At 34.4% G+C, this 21,223-nt stretch overlaps 2 protein-coding genes across 2 annotated transcripts; one reads left to right on the top strand and one right to left on the bottom strand.

Annotated features, from left to right (window-relative positions):
- Window positions 1-3,316: 3,316 nt before the first annotated feature.
- Window positions 3,317-8,982, top strand: LOC146908893 (WRKY transcription factor SUSIBA2-like). Its single transcript, XM_085726004.1, has 5 exons — window positions 3,317-3,625; window positions 4,404-4,583; window positions 6,550-7,295; window positions 7,392-7,550; window positions 7,880-8,982. The coding sequence occupies exons 1-5, from the start codon at window positions 3,317-3,319 to the stop codon at window positions 8,649-8,651; spliced, it is 2,166 nt and encodes a 721-aa protein (XP_085582130.1). The 3' UTR covers window positions 8,652-8,982.
- A 2,756-nt stretch (window positions 8,983-11,738) lies between these two features.
- Window positions 11,739-12,518, bottom strand: LOC146908892 (zinc finger (C2H2 type) family protein). Its single transcript, XM_085726003.1, has one exon. It carries the CDS (start codon window positions 12,399-12,401, stop codon window positions 12,081-12,083), a length of 321 nt encoding a protein of 106 aa, XP_085582129.1. The 5' UTR covers window positions 12,402-12,518; the 3' UTR covers window positions 11,739-12,080.
- Window positions 12,519-21,223: the final 8,705 nt, after the last annotated feature.

Below are 21,223 nucleotides of genomic sequence, written 5' to 3'. Positions count from 1 at the left end.
GCCTTATTTTCTCTCCACTGTTTCATATATTTTCTTCTCCCCTCACATCAAAGCGCTCAGGTACGATGTAGCTACAGAAACAATGGTGTGACGAGTCCTAGCCTCCGCACCACCTCCACACCTTGTTGGGGTTGTTCAACAAAAGACACGTCGTCAAAGCTCCGATGGTGGTTGTCTCTCGTTTAGTATTGAAACTCGTTAGGGAATTTGTTACTTATAACTTCTCCTTCAATCATGGGTTATCTCGCGGCAGTTCTATATAACTCGAAGCCGGAAGTGATTGAGGTGTGTGTTATGTTGTCTCTCTGATGATTGGTTGGGTTGGTTCTCATTGTTCTTATATGGTTCTTTTTCATTTTGTTTGAAACTCATTGTTTCCAAACACATGGGTTTAGGTTGCTTGTAGACTTACCATTTCATGGTGGTGGATGATGATCGGGATTGAGTTTATCGACCCGATCCTAGTTTGTTTGGCTCAAATGGGCGATTAAGCTTGCTGTTTTTGCACAAGGAGATAATTAGTACTTGAGTTTGAATTTGTTGGTGGTTGGTTCATTCACCATTCCTCTAAAGGATGGGATGATTATTCAGTCTTATCTCTAGTTCAATATGATGCTTTGGGATTTTTACATATCAATTCTTTTGCAATCTAGTTTTGGGCCCCCGTGCTAGACTCATTAAACATTTGGGTTCATTAATGGATTTCGGTCCATTTAGGTTTTTTTATACCACTTTTGTTAATTTTTGATGTATTACCATTTTAAGGTTAATTTGTGGTTGCTATGTTAGGTTTATGTCCTCCAGTTTTATGTACTTCCTTTTTTATTGGCTTATTTGGTCATTTGGTCCCCTAATTAATTTTCAGTTTTCATTTTGGTCCCACAATTAATAAAACTCACGTTTTAGTCGCTCATGTTGTCCTCTGTTTGCAAAATAAATCCTTTCTGTCAAAACATTAAAACAACTGTTAGTGAGTGCCCACGTGGCTAGTATAAAAGGGTTATTGTTGTCTAGAGAGATAAAAAAAAGGTTTGTTTTGAAATAGAAAGAGAAAGGAATGGCAAAGTTTAGACAAAGAAGACGCGAATCGAATAAGAAGAAGAAACTGGAACCTGAAATCAGTTGCGAACTCGGAAAATGGATGCTTCTGATGACGAGTTTGAATCTATTTGAGAAGTTTGTATTCATCTTTCGTTTAATTTTATATTTAGGGTTTTTAGTCCGGTTTAGGGTTTTGGTTTTTCTGAGTGGTTTCTGGTTTAGGGTTAGGGTTTTGATAAAAAAATCACTTTTTAAACAAAAGTACCTTTTATCGTGTCATTTTTTTGCTCTGTTATTTGATATTCTTTGGTTAGGATTTAGTGTCTTTTTGTTAAGCTTTTTGTTTAGCTTATGTGAATGATCTGCTTAGATTGAGAGATGACCAAGGCTGAAGAAGGATGAGGCATATAACAAAAATGTATGACAAGGTACATCTTTATGTAGAACATACAGTAGGGGAACAACCACATATTGCAAATATGAACCCTTTGATTGAGTATCCTATACAAAATGTGGGAATTGTGATGGAAGAGATTGTTGAGGAGGTGGAAAATGTGGTGGAAAATGATGGGACCAATGTGGCAGTTTTAATATTTTGACAGAAAGGATTTATTTGGCAAACGGAGGAAAACGTGAGGGACTAAAACGTGAATTTTATAAATTATGGGACCAATGAGAAAAGAAATTAATTAGGGGACCAATGGACCAAATAAGCCTTTTTCATTTGATATATTTTTCTTTGTTTAAAAAAACTATATATTGCCAAAAAACTATTAATTAGCACATGACTTGTCATATCTCATTAATTAATGTGACAACACATCATTGAACGCATGTGTAAAACTTTTATACGCTTAAAGTGTAAGTAAACTCTTTTTACATCATGGATCCTATTACGTAGATATTGAAAGATGTATTTTAACATATACTTTAAAAAAGTAGCATAATAGAGTGATTTAAATGCTTGTCTTAAAAAGTTTTATGATGCATCAAATATATATATATATATATATATTGTGTGTGTAGGATGAATCAGATTACACCGATTTAATGTTACACCAATGTTACACCGCTCAATATCATTTTACTCTACGCATATTTGTTAAATTTGACCGTTGGATTGTAAGTTTATATCACATAGATCATTCATGTAAATTTTTACAAAAATCTAAAATCATTTTGAATGTTATTGAGATACATCAAGATTAATAGTTATATGCAAAGTTTGATATTATTATTATTACTATATATTGATAATATAAAATAAAACGTCTGTTCACATTCATATCTTTAGGTAATTTTTTTATTTGTAAAAAAAACCAGTAATTTTTTTTTATTACAGAGAGGGCTTACATGCACTCTAAGTAAATATTTTTTGAGATATTTTAGACAACTAATATTAAAATTGGAAGTATTTTTTAAGGATAATATAAAAAATGGAAGTTTTTTAATTTAAAATGCAATATTAGTTATATTTTTCCCAAATGTATCGTGAAATTAATATTATTGAACGAAATGTCTTTTTTCCTTGTTTCTAGAAAAAGTCGTGTAAAGTTGACTAGACATTTTTTTTTAAAAAAAAAAACATCGTGTAATTAATATTATGTGTTATTTTTTTAGGGGATGATATTATGTTTTATCTTAGCAACAACAAAAAATTGTTTTATTTTATAGGCAAAACTTAGGTGCATATTATTAGGTCCATTTAGTAGGACAAAAAACTGTTTTATTCTACGGTATCATTTTACTTCTTTTTTTTCAATTCTTTTAATTTTTCTTTCTCATAAAAATAATTTAATAAAGTATTTTATAATTTATCTTTTCCATACAAAATTAAAAATATTTCTTTTTTTTTCGGTCAAGGAAAACATTTCTTGATTCATGTGCAATTTGTTAAAGTGACGTATATTTTGGAACGGTGAAAATAGTTGATAATATTTTTTGACCAATTAATTAAATTAATTTGAATAAAATTATTATTATTCTTAAATTGTCGTCTTTACGTATTACGAATGAAATTAACAATTGTGTCATTCATTACACAAGAAATGGTTGTATATTTATATATTTGTTGATGTGCCATGTTTTCTGTGTGTGTTGTATGAGGTGAAAAAGATTTTTATTGCAAAATAAGCTTCAAATTTTCCGTTTCATTCGTTTCAGCTCCACTTCTCTCGAGCTGAACCGAACCCCACCATCAACTATAAAATAACAACATCAAAATTCTTTGTTTTTCTTAGTTGAGTTTCACTGCAACAACCACCCACACACAAAAATGGAACAAGACAACAACAACAACAACAACAACAACGATAAGATCAACAACAATAACAATGAAAACAAAAATGGGGGTGGTGAAATCAACAATGTTTCTTATTCAAAAGAAGAAAACTTTTTTGATTTTTCACCAAAAAGAAGCATAGCTGAGAGAAGGGGTTTCAATAAAATCAACACAGGACTTGTTCGTTTTGGTGCAACAACGCCTTTGGTTTCTCCAGCAATTCGATCACCATGGCTCACAATACCACCTGGAATTAGTCCCACTGCATTGCTTGAATCCCCCGTCATGCTTCCTAATTCTCAGGTATAGCTATGATCACACATGTAATTTTCATTTTTTCAATTTTATACTAGTGAATTAATCATCATTTTTGTCATTGAAATTGTACACATTAGTTAATTTTTTCGCTCAAATTTACAAATTGTAAATTAGTTCTTGAAGTTGAAGGTCGTCAGTCAATTCATTCCCAATATCATTTAAAAATATATGTTGAGTTGGCATGTAGCTTTGGTTGTATTAAACTAATATATGTCTCTAGAAATTTCATTGATATCTATTTTGCTATTTAAATTTACCCAAGTTGATTCAACTAAGCTGATTGACGATCTTCAATTTTAGCGACTAATTTGTCATTTTGTAACTATAGATATCAAATTGTCTCACATATAATATGGATGATCGAAAACTTAAAAAGGATGTTTTTTTCTTTTCAATATTTGATTTTTATGTATGTAGTGGTCAACTAATTTAGTTTTTCAAATTTATGAAATTGCAAATTTGTTGTTGAGGTTGAAGGTATCAATCAATTAATTCCCCATCTAACAATATATGCTAAGTTAGCACGTTGTTTAGCTCAGGTCGTGTTGAAATATGCTTAAAACTTTCGTTGATCTCTATTTTGCTATCCAAATTTATTAGAATTGATTGAATTGATTCGACTATATTGATTGAACAACATTAATTTTAATGAAAAATTTTATTTCATAAATATTGAGACCAAATATCCCGATTGTTACAATTTTGATAATCTAAATGGAGATTCGCTCATTCATTTTGATATTTGTTTTTTCATGTGTTTTAGGTCATGCCATCTCCCACCACCGGGAGTTTCACCATGCTGCCACCTCTCGTCGATGAGGGATCAATGATCACTTCGGTCAAACATAAACAAGTGGATGTGCCTACTGCCTCTTTCAATTTCAAGCATCAAGCCAATTTTGATGTTGATTCTTTATCTCCCTATTTTTCTTCTCTAAATCAGGTAACCTTAAATATTTTAATTGTTATTATAAAAAACAAAGGGTTGTATTTTGTTTTTTACTTTTTATCATGGACATGTCAATATTTTTTTTTATCAAATTGTTGATGCTTGGTGTTATTGCATCAATAATATGATATGTGTTGTTAACTGCTGATCGTTGAAAATGCAATTTGTTAGTGTTATGGCATCACTATAGTTGTTATTTGACAATCACTATAGTTGTTATTTTTCTTCTCTAAATCAGGTGCCCTTAAATATTTTAATTGTTATTAAAAAAAACAAAGGGTTGTATTTTGTTTTTTACTTTTATCATGGGCATGTCAATATTTTTTTTTTATCAAATTGTTGATGCTTGGGGTTATTGCATCAATTATATGTCTTGTGTTGTTAACCGCAAATCGTTGAAAATGCAATTTGTTAGTGTTACGGCATCACTATAGTTGTTATTTGACAATCATTTGTATAAAATAGCATATCGAACAACAATAGTTTTTATCTTCAAATTCCGCTACGCAATAGCAAAATTATAGCCGCTAGTTGAAAAGACCGTACAATAGTTGAGTTTATATATGTTTGGTTCCACAGCCAGGACCTCAAACGGTTCGGTTTGGATCGGTTTTCAATAAAAATATATCTGAACCGATGAAATTTTCATCAGTTCGGTTTGGTTCGATTTTCACTCTTTTCAAAAAATGAACCGAACCAAACTAATCGGTTTGGTTCGGTTTAGATCCGTTAGGTTGATCGGTTTATTTGAAAATACAATTGAAAATATTCATATTCTCTCAAATTTGTATTTCATGCATAAAGCATACCTCATACTAAAATATTTCATGGAACTTTGTATTTCATAGTTTATTTTTTTATGTTCTCTATTCTTCATACAACTTTTTATAACTAACCTTACTCAATATTTAAAAGGAATAGAAAACGAGCATAGAAAAATATATATTTTCAAAAGTTTGAAGGTATAAACATGATAAAACAAACCAACAAATGGACGATCTCAGCGGTGATGAGGAATGTTGGGTTAGGTCATAGGTGTGGTTTACAACTATAGTTTCTTTTTTAGTAGAAATGAAATAGAGTCTGAGTGATGAGATGAGATGATGATGGGAGAAAGTGAATGGAAGTAGTATTTTATGCCTGAATTTAATTTTTGGCCTAATCATAAGTGAGTGTGAGGAGGGGTAATATTAGTAAAATAGGGAGTGGAGTTAGCATCGGTTTGGTTCATCGGTTTCTTGGATTTCAAAATGAAAATACGAGAAACGAACCAAACAAGGTCGGTTTAGATTGGTTCGGTTCTGTTTTGAACCAAACTAGACAAGGTCGGATGCATTTTTTGTTTGGTTTAGTTTAGACTTCTAGTTTCGTTGGTTTTGTCCAAACCGCTTACACCCCTACATAATCACATGTTTGGATTACCACATATTAGTTATTTTTTACTTCCAAGCCTAAAATTCATTCCAACCCTAAATCAATTCTACCCAAAAGCTTACATTTCCAACTTTTTCGGTGACATGAAATCAAGTCTCATATTTTTTTTAAAAGTAGCATACACACACAATCAAAAGCTTGACCCAAACAAGTCACTTTTTTCCGTAAATATAATCTAAATACAAATCGTTTTATATTTATTTCCTTTCGACATGGATCAATTCAATCAAAATCAATTTTCGTAAGGACATAACGAAACACAATTTGTGAAGAATAGGGAGCACACTTTTGTGACTTTGTGTAATTTAAGCGTTTTTGACGTAGTTGATAACCATTAAGATTTATAAGCATAGTTATTGAACAACAGAAATAGCCAGCCATAAACTTGAAACACTTAAACATGAAGATAATACCAAATTTAAACAAATATCCCATTCAGTCCTATAAGCTATATTTTTCTCATACACTGTCCAAAATATGAAAGCTTTCTAACTAAGTGATATTTTGGTTACCTTGAATTCACCAGGTTTCTAATAATTGCCACATGATGAATGGAGGAGATAGAGACAGTCAAATGCTTGTTCAAGATCAGCAACTGTTAGATTTTTCATTCCCAGAAGATTTTTCAAATGACTTTTTAGCTAGCGATGAAAGCATTCTGCTTGAAAATTCAATCCACAGCGAGGACATCGGACACCATCATGTCCTAGAAGCAGAACAGAAAGAGATGTCTCGTGCAGCCGGAGCAAAGACCTTACAGGATGGTTATAATTGGAGGAAATATGGCCAAAAACATGTAAAAGGCAGTGAATATCCGAGAAGCTACTACAAATGTAATCAGTCTAATTGTCAGGTCAGGAAAAAGGTGGAAAGATCACATGATGGCCACATAAGAGAAATTATTTACAGGGGTGATCATAACCATGCAAAACCACGTTCAAGTCGTCGAGGATCAGTACCTTCTAGTGATGAAATGTCAGAAAATGCTGAAGCCAATGAAACACGGGGAAACATTCAGTCACGAGGAAAAGATGCAAAACACAATCCGGAATGGAAGCCTGATGGTCAAGAAAGGACATCCCAACCTTCTGATGTGACCAAGCTTTCGGATCCTATGAAGAGAGCTAGATCTCAAGGTAAGTTTGAATCAGACGACTCTCCGGGGCATTCTTCCGCACTTGCTAATCATGATGGTGATACAGATGGAGCCACTCAAGCAGTCTTATCACCTGAAAACAATTCCGAAGATTCCGACTCAGAATCGAAAAGAAGGTATTGTATTTTATCTGATACTGTCTTCATGTTAGCATTGGCAATACAAATAGAAAGACAATCTATATACGTTGTTGGTTAAATTTTTTGTTGCAGGAAGAAGGAGAGCTACCCGGTTGAAACAATGGTGCCTCGGAGGGCAATTCGTGCGCCACGAGTGATAGTCCAAAGTGAGAGTGACATCGATGTACTTGATGATGGTTATCGCTGGCGAAAGTATGGACAGAAGGTTGTCAAAGGGAATCCAAACCCAAGGTAGTCATATTGCTTTTTCTTTATGCATCTGCAGGTCTGTTTAGGAGGAAATACTGTCAATGTAGCGAAATTTGAACAAATTGTTATTGTTTGTGAGATGGTAATTAGTACAAAATGTTTTCAAATAGTGTATAGTGGTATTATAGCACTGCTGGCTGCTGCATAGCAGAATTTTGAACAAACTGCAGTTTTTTGCAGTCTGCGGTCGACAACATTGAAAGCAATGCTTATAATTGTATCAAGATATTACGATATATAGTATTCATGCATTTTTAACTTGAGCCAATTAGCTAGTATGCGTATAACATTTTCTTGTCCATCACTTCTAGGAGCTACTACAAATGCACAAGTGCTGGATGTACCGTAAGGAAACATGTGGAAAGGGCTTCACACAATTTTAAGTATGTTCTTACAACTTATGAGGGAAAACATAACCATGAGGTTCCTGCTGCTAGAAATAACAATCATGCAAGCTCAAGTGCTAATGTGTTACACAGGAGTGCCGTTATCCCAAATTCTGAAACTCGTCCAACTCTTCCATCTCATTTTAATAGAAAACCTGATTTTAGCAATGATTTCCTGGGGTCAAGTTTGATGGGAAGTTTCAGTAATGATATGAAGTTTGGAGCTTCCTCCTCATCTCAAATGAATTACTCTTCTTTGAATAACATCATACCTTATGGCTCCTACGGAGCAATCCCTGACCATGTTGCTGTGCCTCAAACAGGATCTATTGCTTCAATGTTTCCTGAATTTCAAATGCCACCACCACTGCTTAGTCTTCCCTCGTCTGGAAATTATTCTCTAGCTGGAATTAATCTTAACTATGAAAAACCTATGAATTCTATCCAGTCTTACCTTTCAGGGCAGCAGTTGAGGGATATGGATACTGGATTCTTAAAGGGAAAACAGGTGCTGAATGAAGAATCTTCATATGCTGCATATGCACCCTCTTTTGATCATGCAAGTACCTCACACACTCCACCAGAATTTTCATATGCTGCATGTGCACCCTCTCTTGATCAAGCAAGTACCTCACACACTCCACCATCACCATCACAAGCCATTTATCAAAGTGTCATGCAAAATTTCCCTTCATAGTCTCATTTTTACAGTTATTAGCAACAACAGGTTTTATTGGTTTTCGTAGTTTTGGAAGGTCTTTAGCCAATCATTATCATTTTAAGTTTTCTAGATACTCATTGAAACAAACTCTAGTGTCTTTATACAAATTCCATACCAACATTTTGTTACTAGTTCTTGGTATGGTAGGTTAATCTCTTTTGTCATATCATTGTTGTTGTTTAAAATGCCTTGTGTATTTGTTGAAACAATTGAACAAAGTATGGTGTTCTTCGCATACCAGTACTTGTAACTAGTTATTGGTAGGTGATTCTGTTACTTTAATAAAATCTATATTATTGGACTTCAATTCCATGGAATGGTTATATATTTCTCATGAAAGATGATCTATTTATACATGCATGCCTCAATATGAGATTTTTAGTGTCATGAACGAAATAAAATAAGGCTGCCCTCATAATCATTACTCTTCCTTTTTAAAACGAGTCACTTCAGCAAAAAAAAAAAAATGTTTTAAAATGAATGTCATTCTCACTTTTTAATGTGTATTAATTTTTTTTCTTCTAATAGTACCCCTTAATTATTACTGTGCACAGTGCTTCTAAAACATCATATTCAACTTCAATTTATGATGATGTAAAATACCCTAGTCCTAGTAGTTAACAAGTCTATTTTAGTGAAATCAGAACACATGAACTCACAAACTCTTTTAATTTTTGTGCTACTGGAGGAGTATGATGTGGTGGCCACTGTAGAGAACGATTCACCAACAATAACATTTCGTAGCCATTGTGGGTGGATAGTGAGGTCCACTTGAGGTAAGTTAAAGAACAAAAATAAAGTTCTTTGCATTAGAGTGGAAAGATAAAAACAAATTTAAATTCTTGACACTTTATGGACCTGGAAAAAAAAAAAAAGTTAAGAACCTAACTTTTATTCTAGCATCAGGGAAGCTCTAAGCTCCATTGATTAGATTTGAAAGCAACTAGGAATATTAGTCAAAACATTGAATAAAGATGGAATACTGGTGCTTTAAACTTGATAAGTTGAAATTTAAAAGCAACTCAGAATATTAATCATTCAATCTTCATAAAACCATTGAATAAAAAAGATTGAAGTTGGTGTTTCAAAATTCAATAAATTGTATTTTTAAAAGCAACTCAACAAATTACTTGTCCGATCTTCATTCAATGATTTCGACGGTGCTGTGATATGATAGAAGCATCATATTACAATCGAATAAGAAAAGTACTCTTAAATCCGTTGTACAACCTTACCTCCTGACGCAAAAAAAAAACCTCAACTCATCAAAATGACGAGGTTAACTTTTTGTATTTTTAATAAACAAAAGAAAACGTTTCTTAAAAGAAGTATAAGGGATACACACCTCAAAGTACACTTGAAAGTGCGTACTTCAATTTATCTAGAAGTTCAAACCAGCACCTAGATAGACATCTCAAATGATAATTAAACCAATCAGAGCACAACAAATTAGATTTTCTACCAGCTCTACTAACAAACCAACCCCGAGACACCATTTTGATTTGAGAGATTATCAAATTGCAATGCACAACCCCTTGAAAAATAATTTTGTTTTGAGCAAACAAGAGCAAACAAGAGATGTTGAACATGTTCATTATGGTTTACAACTTGAATATCCGTCCAATTATGTATGACTCCCGTCGCCCGGTACATTATAAGAGAAATGACAAGAGAAGAAGAGATGGTTACTAGACTCAATATCACTTGAGCAAAAAACACAACATATCATGAATGATAGACATTACCCCTCTTCTAGCCAAAGCATCTCTAATTGCTAGTCTCACTTAGTCAGAACATCAACATTCCACACCTTTTCTAAAGCCTTTAACCAAATCACTATATTGAACAATTATAGATGAGACTAAGTGTTTATAACAGGAACCAAACGAGAACCTCTCCACATTAATCAACAACAAAATCCACTCATCACTACCCTCTAAATTTGGCCCAAGACCGCCAACAATAGCTTCAATTTCTCGACAACTTCTTCCCATGCAAACGGCTTCCTCCACCGCCAACTCCACACCCAATGACCACTAATCCAACTACCCTCTTGCCTCTTTAACAACAATAACAGAAAACAATCTAGGAAAGACAACCTTCCAAGGCAATCTACAACTCACTGATCAAGCCAAAATGAACACTTTGTCCATCTCCCAATTTTCTTCTAACCCATAAGAAGTATCACGTCCCCCACACACCAATTTCCACCAAGTTGCTCGACCACAAAGCCTTCCACCACCTTCGCCACCAACCCTGCCTTCTACCTCCTTCAAAGAGCCACCTCCCACCACCTTTGCTACCACCGTACATTATATATCCAAGAGAAAAAGGAACAGAGGATCACTCAAAATGCTTAATGGCTAAATTTCTCCATAATAGAGATTCAGATTATATAAAATCCAGCATGTAAAACATATCATCAATAGCATCCGTATGTCTAGTTTGTATCACTGCCCAGTAGCTTTTGGTTATCCTTCTAAACTAATTAGTATAAAAACCAAATGCAGAACAAAAGCTGCATTATTACACATTCATCATAAAACCGACAAATTTGGATTGTGGCTTTGTGGGTCACAATCCTCTAAGGTTACGTGGAAAGCTACACTGGTAACCGATACATTCGGACTACTGAACTTAACCGCCACCGGTTTGGTTGACTGCGCAGCTACAAAAGGCACATAACCCCATAACCTAACTACTGAACTTAACCACCACCGGTTTGGTTGACTGCGCAGCTACAAAAGGCACATAACCCCATAACCTAAGCCCAGCCGAAAACCAACCTTAAAATTTAATACAAGACATCACCATAGAAATTTTACCAAACCTCATTGCCGTGGATTTAATACTGACAATCACCGAGCACAAGTTAGTTTGGCATTTGAGCCTGAACTCACATAAAAACTTGCCTCGGTTTTGAGCTAACGTGGAAAACTTGTTGCAAAACCAAACATACCAAAAATAAACTAAACCAACAACTCAAGCCAGTTTATGATCAAAGGACAGAACAAATTATTTGATCACAGAACAATAAAATAGAGCACAGAACAGAACAACATATAGTAGTAACTAGTAGGACCATCATATTAACTGCCATCAAGGGAACAATATATTACATTCAAGGCTTTAAGAAGGGCCAAATCAATAACAGCACAACTGAATCCAATTCCCATCAAAAACCCTTTTCAGCACCACTTCATACACAGCATCATAACAACATTCATATCCAAAATGCATCATTTTGATATTAAAAAGACATAAGCATACCCATTTGACAAATTATTCAATAAACCTCTAAAAAAGACAAGTTGAAAAGAAAAAGATTACAAAATAGAACATATAGTAAAAGCCATGAATGAAGGGTAGATTAAAGTTGCACGACGACGATGATGATGATAAAGATCACTTTTTGAGACTACCACGAACACCAGGGCGAGGCTTGGAGGATTCAGCAGGAGCAGCAGTAGAAGCATGTTTGTTAACAAGCTTTTCTTCCTCAAAAGGGATCTTTGGATGCTTAGCATCATGATGAATCTGCATCGATTTCACATCAGGCGCTGTGATTTTGCAGTGAGGGCACTCCCACTTGGCGTGTCCACCCTTTTCAACACCGATCCGATCAAGCAAACCGGCTTTTCCTCCGCCGCGATTCGTCAGCGCCGCGTCAACCTTGGCTTGGATCTCCTTCGCCGTGTGCTTCTTTGGCTTCGCTTTTCCCGTCATCTTGATTGATGATTGGGTGAGAAATTTGAGGTTTTGATTGAATTTTGATTTGATTTGGGGATTGAAACCCTAATGGGTGAAGAAAACCCTAAACCAAGAATAAGAAAGAAAGCGTTTGAGGTGGAGAGCGATAAACTCGATATTTATAAATAGGAAAACGGGCTGGGATAAAGAGATAAGGACATGCAAATTAACCCTTAAAATAATTATTAACGCTTTCTTCGTCTGTCTGTTTTTCTATTGCACTTAACTGTATATTTAGTTAGTTTAATATTTTTTCGTTAAAATGAAAAATCTAGCAATTTCTCATGGGTCTGATACAATTTTGCCACTAGATGTTGACCCGTGCTTAAGCGCGAGAACATTTGACATATTAAACTAGGGTTAAGTTGTAAAAAAATATTCGGAAAAACTCAAGTCCCACATCAGATAGATAAGACTCTTAATAAGAGTTTATAGGTTGGGGCAATCTCTCAGCTCATTTAGACCCCAAATTTAAAAAATAAAAAAATAAATCATATATTGCTATTTTGAATTTTAACAAAAAATGTTATATTACAAAAGGCATTGAAGTTTTTTTTTGTTTTAGCAAAAAGCATTGAAGTTATTATATGTATATATGAACTAATTTTTTTTCGGCTTCATACTTGAATTTGTATTGTATCGTATACTCAAATATAGTTTACCTTCTACCCATCAAATTTTTATATTTGGCGAAATTTCTCTCTGAAATATTACACGAAAATTAAGCCAAAAGTTTTTTTTTTAGAGGATTAAACCAAAAGGTTGAAGAATATAAAATTCGAATCACCTTTGATGAATACATATATTTTCATACTACACTTCAACATATGAGGAAACAAAATACAAGGCATGAAGCAATGGTCCATAGGTCAACATCTAGTCTATCTAGTCTAGTGTACATAAAAGAAGCATCCCTATAAAAAAAAAAAATGCATAAAAATATGTATATTGGTCTGAATATGACATTGATCACTACTTCATACAAAGCATGTTCTTTCCCGTGGAACAAACATTTGAAATATCGGACTATAATAACATGGGTGTTGTGATCACTACATACAAAGCATATTCTTTCCCTTAGGTTTGCGAAAGGTTTAGTATGGGAAAGGGAAGTTCTTTCCCTTAATGGGAAAGTTGAACCACAACCATGGATTTATTACTTTTTTAATTGGATGGCTAGGATTTGTGACCTGTGAATTGTTGCATGTATTGTGGACTGCAGCAGTGGTCCCCACCTTCTGATTAAACAACAATATTTCATTTCTTTTCTTCATCTTCTTCCCTATTATTTCTCTTCATCATCTTCATCTTTAATCATCATCATCTTTAAAAATAAAAACCCAGAAAATCATGATAGTAAAATTCTAATTCATTATTTTTAATTAATTAATCTTTAAATCACTAATAAATCCCCAAATCAACTTTAGTTTTACCCAAATCTGGAGAATTAAAGGATAATCAATATGAACATTTATTTGGAGTTTCGGTTCTCTCAACCTCTCCAGCTTGTTCCCCTGGATCCTCAACCATGATATAGAGCTTTTATCTGTCACAGGAAACAAAATCACTAGCAAAATTGATTACTTTGGTTACACCACTCTCCGCAAATCACTTCGCGGTGAAATCTTACGCGAGTTCGGCGCGTGTACTTCGTTGCCGTTGTATAATTCGCCGGTGAACTTCCTGTGGAGGTTTATCGTTGACATCTTATAGTTTGAAAGAACTTGCTTTTAACTTTGTGGATGTAAGGTTGTTGCTGCTGTTGTAGAAAACACAGTTCTTGATATAATTATTGTTGTTGTTGAAATTGAGATTGGGTGTTTGTGATTGTTGAAAATGTTGTTATTATTATTGATGATTGTTGTTGTTGAAATTGAGATTGGAAAATGTTGTTGATGATGAAGAAAAAATTGTTGTCTGTTTTTGTTAAAAATAGTGGATTTACCTTAGATCTTGAATATGATTGTTGGAATTGTTTGGAGCAAAATGAAAGATGAATTCTTATGCTGCTGTTTTATGCAGATGGTTACTTTCTCCCTGCAATTTTTTATGTTTCGTTTCTGTGAACTAATTGAGGAGAGACAATACACTAAAGTAAATGGAAGGGTACAACAAGAAGAAACAAAAAACATTAAAAAACAATTTTTATTTTTTTTATTTTTTTTTAGTAACAGGTTGCATAATGCCAGCTGTCCTGGGAAAGGGAGCTTTCCAATGGTGGGAAACAACTCCTCATTCCCAGGCTAAACGCCACTTAATAACATGGGTGTTGTGATCACTACATACAAAGCATATTCTTTCCGGTGGAACAAAAAATTGAACTGCTGAACTATAATAACTGTTAGGAAAGTCAACTATATTTTATGATTCTTGTTGTTATGAGAGTTAATTGTATCCCATGATTCTAGCTGTAAATATTGTAACAGTCATATTAGTCAAATTAGAATAGTTTGATTGTAGGAATAGATTGCTGAGTTATAACAGCATTATCATCACATTAGAGATATGTATTTGTGTATATATATTGCTTCTACGTTTCTGAATAAAATACAACCAAATTATTTTCATCTTCTCTTTTCACTTTACATGGCATCAGAGCGGTAACGACCTGCTCTCTCTCCTTTCCTTTTTACCTTTCAAACCCTTTTCCTTTAGTTTCTAAACCATTATGGCTGGCGATGGAAGCACATCAGATTCTAACAAATCTGATTCCAATAGCCCTTACTCCCTTCACCATTCCGATCATCCTGGAATGATTCTGGTTTCTAAACCTCTCGATGGAGACAGTTATTCGACTTGGCGTCGAGCAACTACCATCTCATTGAATGCAAAATCTAAATTTGGTTTTGTTGATGGAACCCTCAAGGCACCATCTGCCAGAAACAAACCAGAAGACTATGCAGCCTGGAAAAAATGCAATGATATGGTTTTGCCATGGATTCTTAATTCATTGACCCCCGATATTGCAGACAGTGTTATTTTTTATGACACTGCTCATGAAGTTTGGGAAGATCTTCAAAATCGTTTCTTTCAAAGCAACGCACCACGCATTTTTCAGATCGAGAGAGAGATTGCTTGCCTTACTCAAGATCAAATGACAGTTGCTGCTTACTATACAAAGTTGAAAAAATTGTGGGATGAGTTAGGATCCTACAATGATGTTGTTTGTACATGTGGAGCAAACAACAAAAGGCGCAAGTTGATGCAATTTCTCATGGGGTTGAACGAATCTTATAGTGTTGTTCGTGGTCAACTCCTTTTGATGAATCCTTTACCTGATGTTTCACAAGCTTACTCTTCCATCATTCAAGAAGAAAAGCAACGCAATTTGGGTGCAAGAAGAGAGACAATAGAAGCTTCTGCCATGGCTGTCCAAAAGGAAGAACCAGTAGCTCTTGCAATTCGACACAAATCTGGCCCGTCCTCTCGTCCCAATACCAATAATCGTAAACCGCTGCATTGTTCCTTCTGTGACAGAGATCATCACACCAGAGAGACATGCTGGAAGTTACATGGTTATCCACCAGGACAGTCCAAGCATACCACGGCCAAAAACTTCAAGCCTAATGGCAACAATCAATCTTCTGCAAATAATGTCAGAGAAACCTCAGCAGCAAATGTTCAGCCCCTTGTGAATGGACTAACCGAATTACAATTACAACAAATTTTGTCTATTATGCAGGGAAATGGAGCATCTCAATCAGCTGCTCCCAAGGCAAATACTGTCAATCTTTCTTCAGGTTTGTCTGCACCCAATTTGATAATTGATAGTGGTGCAACTGATCACATAACTTCTTCTCCATCTTTACTTGTCAACAGTAAAGAAAACACTTCTTTACCACCAGTTGTTATGCCAAATGGAGATCAAGCTCCAATTATTTCTACTGGAAATTTACCTTTGAGTCCTATTATTTATTTGAAGAATGTACTTGGGGTGCCATCTTGTAAGGTGGATTTGATGTCTGTGAGTCGAGTCACAAGAGATTTAAATTGTTCAATAACCTTTTATCCTCAATTGTGTATTTTGCAGGATTTGATGACGGGGATGACGATTGGTTTGGGTGAACAACGAAATGGACTCTATTACTTGGTTACAATGAATAAGTCACACAAGGTCAATAACATCAAAGCTGCCTCCACTTCAAACACCTCAAGTATCTTGTGGCATAGACGTCTAGGACACTTATCCTCTTATAGATTAGACTTTATGGCCAAAAACTTCCTTCATTTCCCTTTCAAGCAAAATAATAATTGTACTGTTTGTGTTCTTGCAAGACAAACTAGGCTTCCTTTTTCCACAAGTTCAATTTCTTCTCTTAAACCTTTTGAATTAATACATTGTGATATTTGGGGCCCTTTCAAAGTTCCTTCTCTTTCTGGTGCAAAATATTTTTTGACTATTGTTGATGATTTTTCTCGTTTTACTTGGGTTTTTCTAATGCATCATAAAAGTGAAACAACAAAATTTCTAACCAATTTTTTCTCTTATGTGAAAACCCAATTCAATACTACTATAGCCAATATTCGGGTTGACAATGGAGGGGAGTTTTTCTCTATGCGAGATTTTTTTAAACAACAGGGCACTAATTACCAACATTCTTGCGTTTATACACCTCAACAAAATGGGGTGGTTGAGCTCAAACATAGACATATCCTTGAGTCGGCTCGAGCTCTTCGTTTTCAATCTCATCTCCCTTTAAACTTTTGGGCAGAATGTGTCTCCGCTGCTGTTCATATAATTAATAGGTTGCCCACACCCATACTTTCTCACCAAACTCCTTTCGAAAAACTCTATGAAAAAATTCCCTCTTATTCCCACCTTAGAGTTTTTGGATGTCTAGCTTATGCTACAAATGTTCATGTATCCCATAAATTTTCTCCTCGTGCCACCAAATGTGTTTTCATTGGTTATCCAGTTGGTCAGAAAGCTTACAAATTATATGATATTGAATCTAATAAAGTCTTCACTAGTCGTGATGTCATTTTCCACGAGGATATTTTTCCCTATGAATCGATTTCTTCTTCACCACCTAAAACAGATTCTGTCATACCCATTGCAGTCTTAGATTCCACACTTGTCCAGCCAACACATGAAGAATCTACCCCTGCCACTTCATCTTCTCCATCTGTCCCCTTGCGTCGTTCTCAAAGAACTCATGTCCCCCCTGCAGCCTTGAGTGACTATGTGTGTAACCAAGTAAGTTGTCTCGAATCATTGTCATTCCCTTCATCTTTTCCAAGTAAAGGTACACGATATCCTCTCTGCAATTTTATATCATATGATTGTTACTTACCACAACACAGATCCTTCATTGCTACTATTACTAACGATGTTGAACCTATATGTTATGAACAAGTTGCCTCCCAATATCATTGGCAAATAGCAATGCAATCTGAGTTGGATGCTTTAGAGTCCAATAATACTTGGTCTCTCACACCTCTCCCTCCTGGAAAGCAAGCTATTGGTTGTCGTTGGGTGTACAAAATCAAGCGCAAATCAGATGGTTCTCTTGAACGCTATAAAGCACGGTTAGTAGCAAAAGGTTACACACAACTTGAAGGGATTGATTACCATGACACTTTTTCGCCTACTGCTAAAATGGTTACAATTCGTTGTTTATTAGCTTTAGCTGCTGCTCAAAATTGGTCACTTCATCAACTTGATGTCCACAATGCATTTCTTCACGGAGATCTTTCTGAAGAAATTTATATGTCTCTTCCTCCTGGTTTTCAGCGACAGGGGGAGAACCTTGTGTGTCGCCTCAATAAATCCTTATATGGATTAAAACAAGCCTCTCGCCAATGGTTTGCCAAGTTCTCTACAGCTATTCAAGGTGCTGGATTTATTCAATCAAAAGCAGATTACTCATTGTTTACATGTAAGAAAGGCAAATCATTTACTGCGTTACTAATCTATGTTGATGACATCCTCATAACTGGTAATGATCTCAATGCCATAACTGTCCTGAAACAGTTTTTGCATAATCAATTCCGGATTAAAGATTTGGGTGACTTGAAGTATATTTTGGGCATGGAGGTTTCTCGGTCAAAAAAAGGTATATTCATTTCGCAAAGGAAATATGCTTTGGAAATTCTAAAAGATGGAGGATGTTTGGGAGCTAAGCCTGTGAACTTTCCCATGGAGCAAAATGTCAAATTGTCAGATGAAGGAGAATTGTTGAAACATCCATCCTCATATAGGAGACTTGTAGGGCGCCTAATTTATTTGACTGTTACTCGTCCAGATATCATCTACTCAGTGCACATATTGAGTAGATTCATGCATGCTCCTCGCAAACCTCATATGGAAGCTGCCATGCGAATATTGTGGTATCTAAAGAACAATCCAGGTCAAGGTTTATTTTTCACTTCCCAAAATGATTTATCTTTGCGTGCCTTTTGTGATTCGGATTGGGGAGGTTGCCCAATATCCAGAAAATCAACTACAGGGTATTGTGTTTTTTTGGGATCCTCTCTAATTTCTTGGCGAATAAAAAGACAAAAAACAGTTTCTCTATCATCAGCTGAAGCAGAATATAGAGCTATGACAGGCTCATGTTGTGAGTTGTCTTGGCTACGTTCATTGTTGAAGGATTTGGAGATATTGCACTCAAAGGCAGCACTGTTGTATTGTGACAACAAAGCAGCTCTTCACATTGCGTCCAATCCGGTATTTCATGAAAGAACTCGACGTATAGAGATTGATTGTCATTTTATTCGTGACAAAATTCAAGATGGTTCAATTGCAACTGAGTATGTTGCTTCAGCAGAACAAGTTGCCGATGTGTTCACTAAACCACTAGGAAAGAAATCCTTTCTTACAATGAAGCGCAAGTTGGGAGTTCTTGATATCCACTCTCCAACTTGAGGGGGAGTGTTAGGAAAGTCAACTATATTTTATGATTCTTGTTGTTATGAGAGTTAATTGTATCCCATGATTCTAGCTGTAAATATGGTAACAGTCATATTAGTCAAATTAGAATAGCTTGATTGTAGGAATAGATTGCTGAGTTATAACAGCATTATCATCACATTAGAGATATGTATCTGTGTATATATATTGCTTCTACGTTTCTGAATAAAATACAACCAAATTATTTTCATCTTCTCTTTTCACTTTACAATAACATGGGTGCTGTGTAAGTGTTACCCCCATTATGGTGACAACTTGTAAGCTTTTTCAAGTAAAAATTGACCTTTTTTCTTAGGGGAAGTAAAATTAAACTATCTATTATTTCAGCAAATTACAACAATAGATGGCACAACTTAGTCTAACTATACAAATGTTAATCACCACACATAGTAATTTGGATTGGATATATTTATGTATGGAATCTATCTAATATGTATAGAAGGTTTATCTAAACATACAAATGCTATTTCGTAAGTAATGAAGAGAACAAAGGTAAAGAGGAAGAAGATAATTCAACGGACATAAGTTACAATGCAATTTGTTACAAATAATAACGAGTAGCAATTAAGGGGTGATTTTCAGTTGTAAAATAGGTACATTAATGAATATCTAAATGGAAGAACATAACCGATGTGAGGTAGCAATAAAGGAGAGTATCTATCTATATATCTTTGTAAAGGAAACTTTAGTTGTTATCTTGCAAGCTTTGTGATGATGTGGCACTCTAGAAATGCTTCCTATCATCTCTCAAATCTCTTAATTAAATGATGTTTTTACAAAGTTAAATAATTGAATACAACCATAATTGTTTTACTAATAATCAAATAGTAACGGTTCATGCACCCAACAAACTATTAAAACACTTAGCCAATTTTTTACACCATCATCAATATAATTGCATATATCTCTTAACATTCCTCCAAATATAACCTACAAAACGGAAAAATTTAAAGAGTGATTTTTCAGATTCATCCCACTATTTATAGTCACAACTTATCATACATTATTTTTCAACTCATTCATGCAATTCCACTCAATCTCCAAATGTTTCTATTGATATCAATTTCACAAAAGATATTTTTCTACACGTTCGATAATGAATTTGTGGGTTATAATTTTTATCTGGGCTATTGTCTTATCTATAATCGTTGTGTATAAATTTTAGTAGTTTTGGATGATCACCACTTTTTTCACCAAACTCTTAGATGATATTCTTCAATTTTGTATTATAGTTTTTGTTTCTCTTTCTCACTTTTGACATATGACTTGACTATCATTGGTTTTATTAGCAAGTTAAGGACTAATGTTACTTTGTTATAGAGATTTACTAAATATTTTAGCCCTATTTTTTTTTTCCAACTTTTCTTTCTTTTCTTCCGTGCTTAGTGTGTATGCCTATTTTTTCGTGTGAATGATGAGAAGAGGATAAATATATTTTTATTTTTGCTTTTGTTGCATCCTTATTGCTTGAGAAGCCTAGGAAAATCCAAAAAAGTGTCAAAAGACCTAATTGATTATTTTTTTTGAGGAATAAGACCTAATTGATTATAGTACTCTATAGCATATTTGAAGACCACAACCGTAAAGATTCCAACATATAATTTTTCTTAAGTCGCCAACGAATATTTCAGACAATTGAACAGTCATATTTTTTATAAAATTTAATTGTATCACATAGAAAATTTGTACAGTTCTAATTTCTCTCTATTGATTTTTATCTATCAATGTCTATTTATCTATCTATCTATCTATACTATGTTTTATTCCAAGCTTGAGTCATTCTTATGCTTGAATTATGTCTATGTGACGCCTCTAAAAACACACCTTATCTCATACAATCATACTATTTCAAGTCACTCTTAGGTTAATATTATGCTTATGTAGC

This window comes from Medicago sativa, chromosome 7, assembly GCF_051527215.1.
Source record: "Medicago sativa cultivar Bolivia chromosome 7, Bolivia_mono, whole genome shotgun sequence".
Lineage (NCBI taxonomy): Eukaryota > Viridiplantae > Streptophyta > Magnoliopsida > Fabales > Fabaceae > Medicago > Medicago sativa.
The sequence above is the reverse complement of the archived record's forward strand: the minus strand, read 5'-3'. Positions and strand labels throughout refer to the sequence as shown.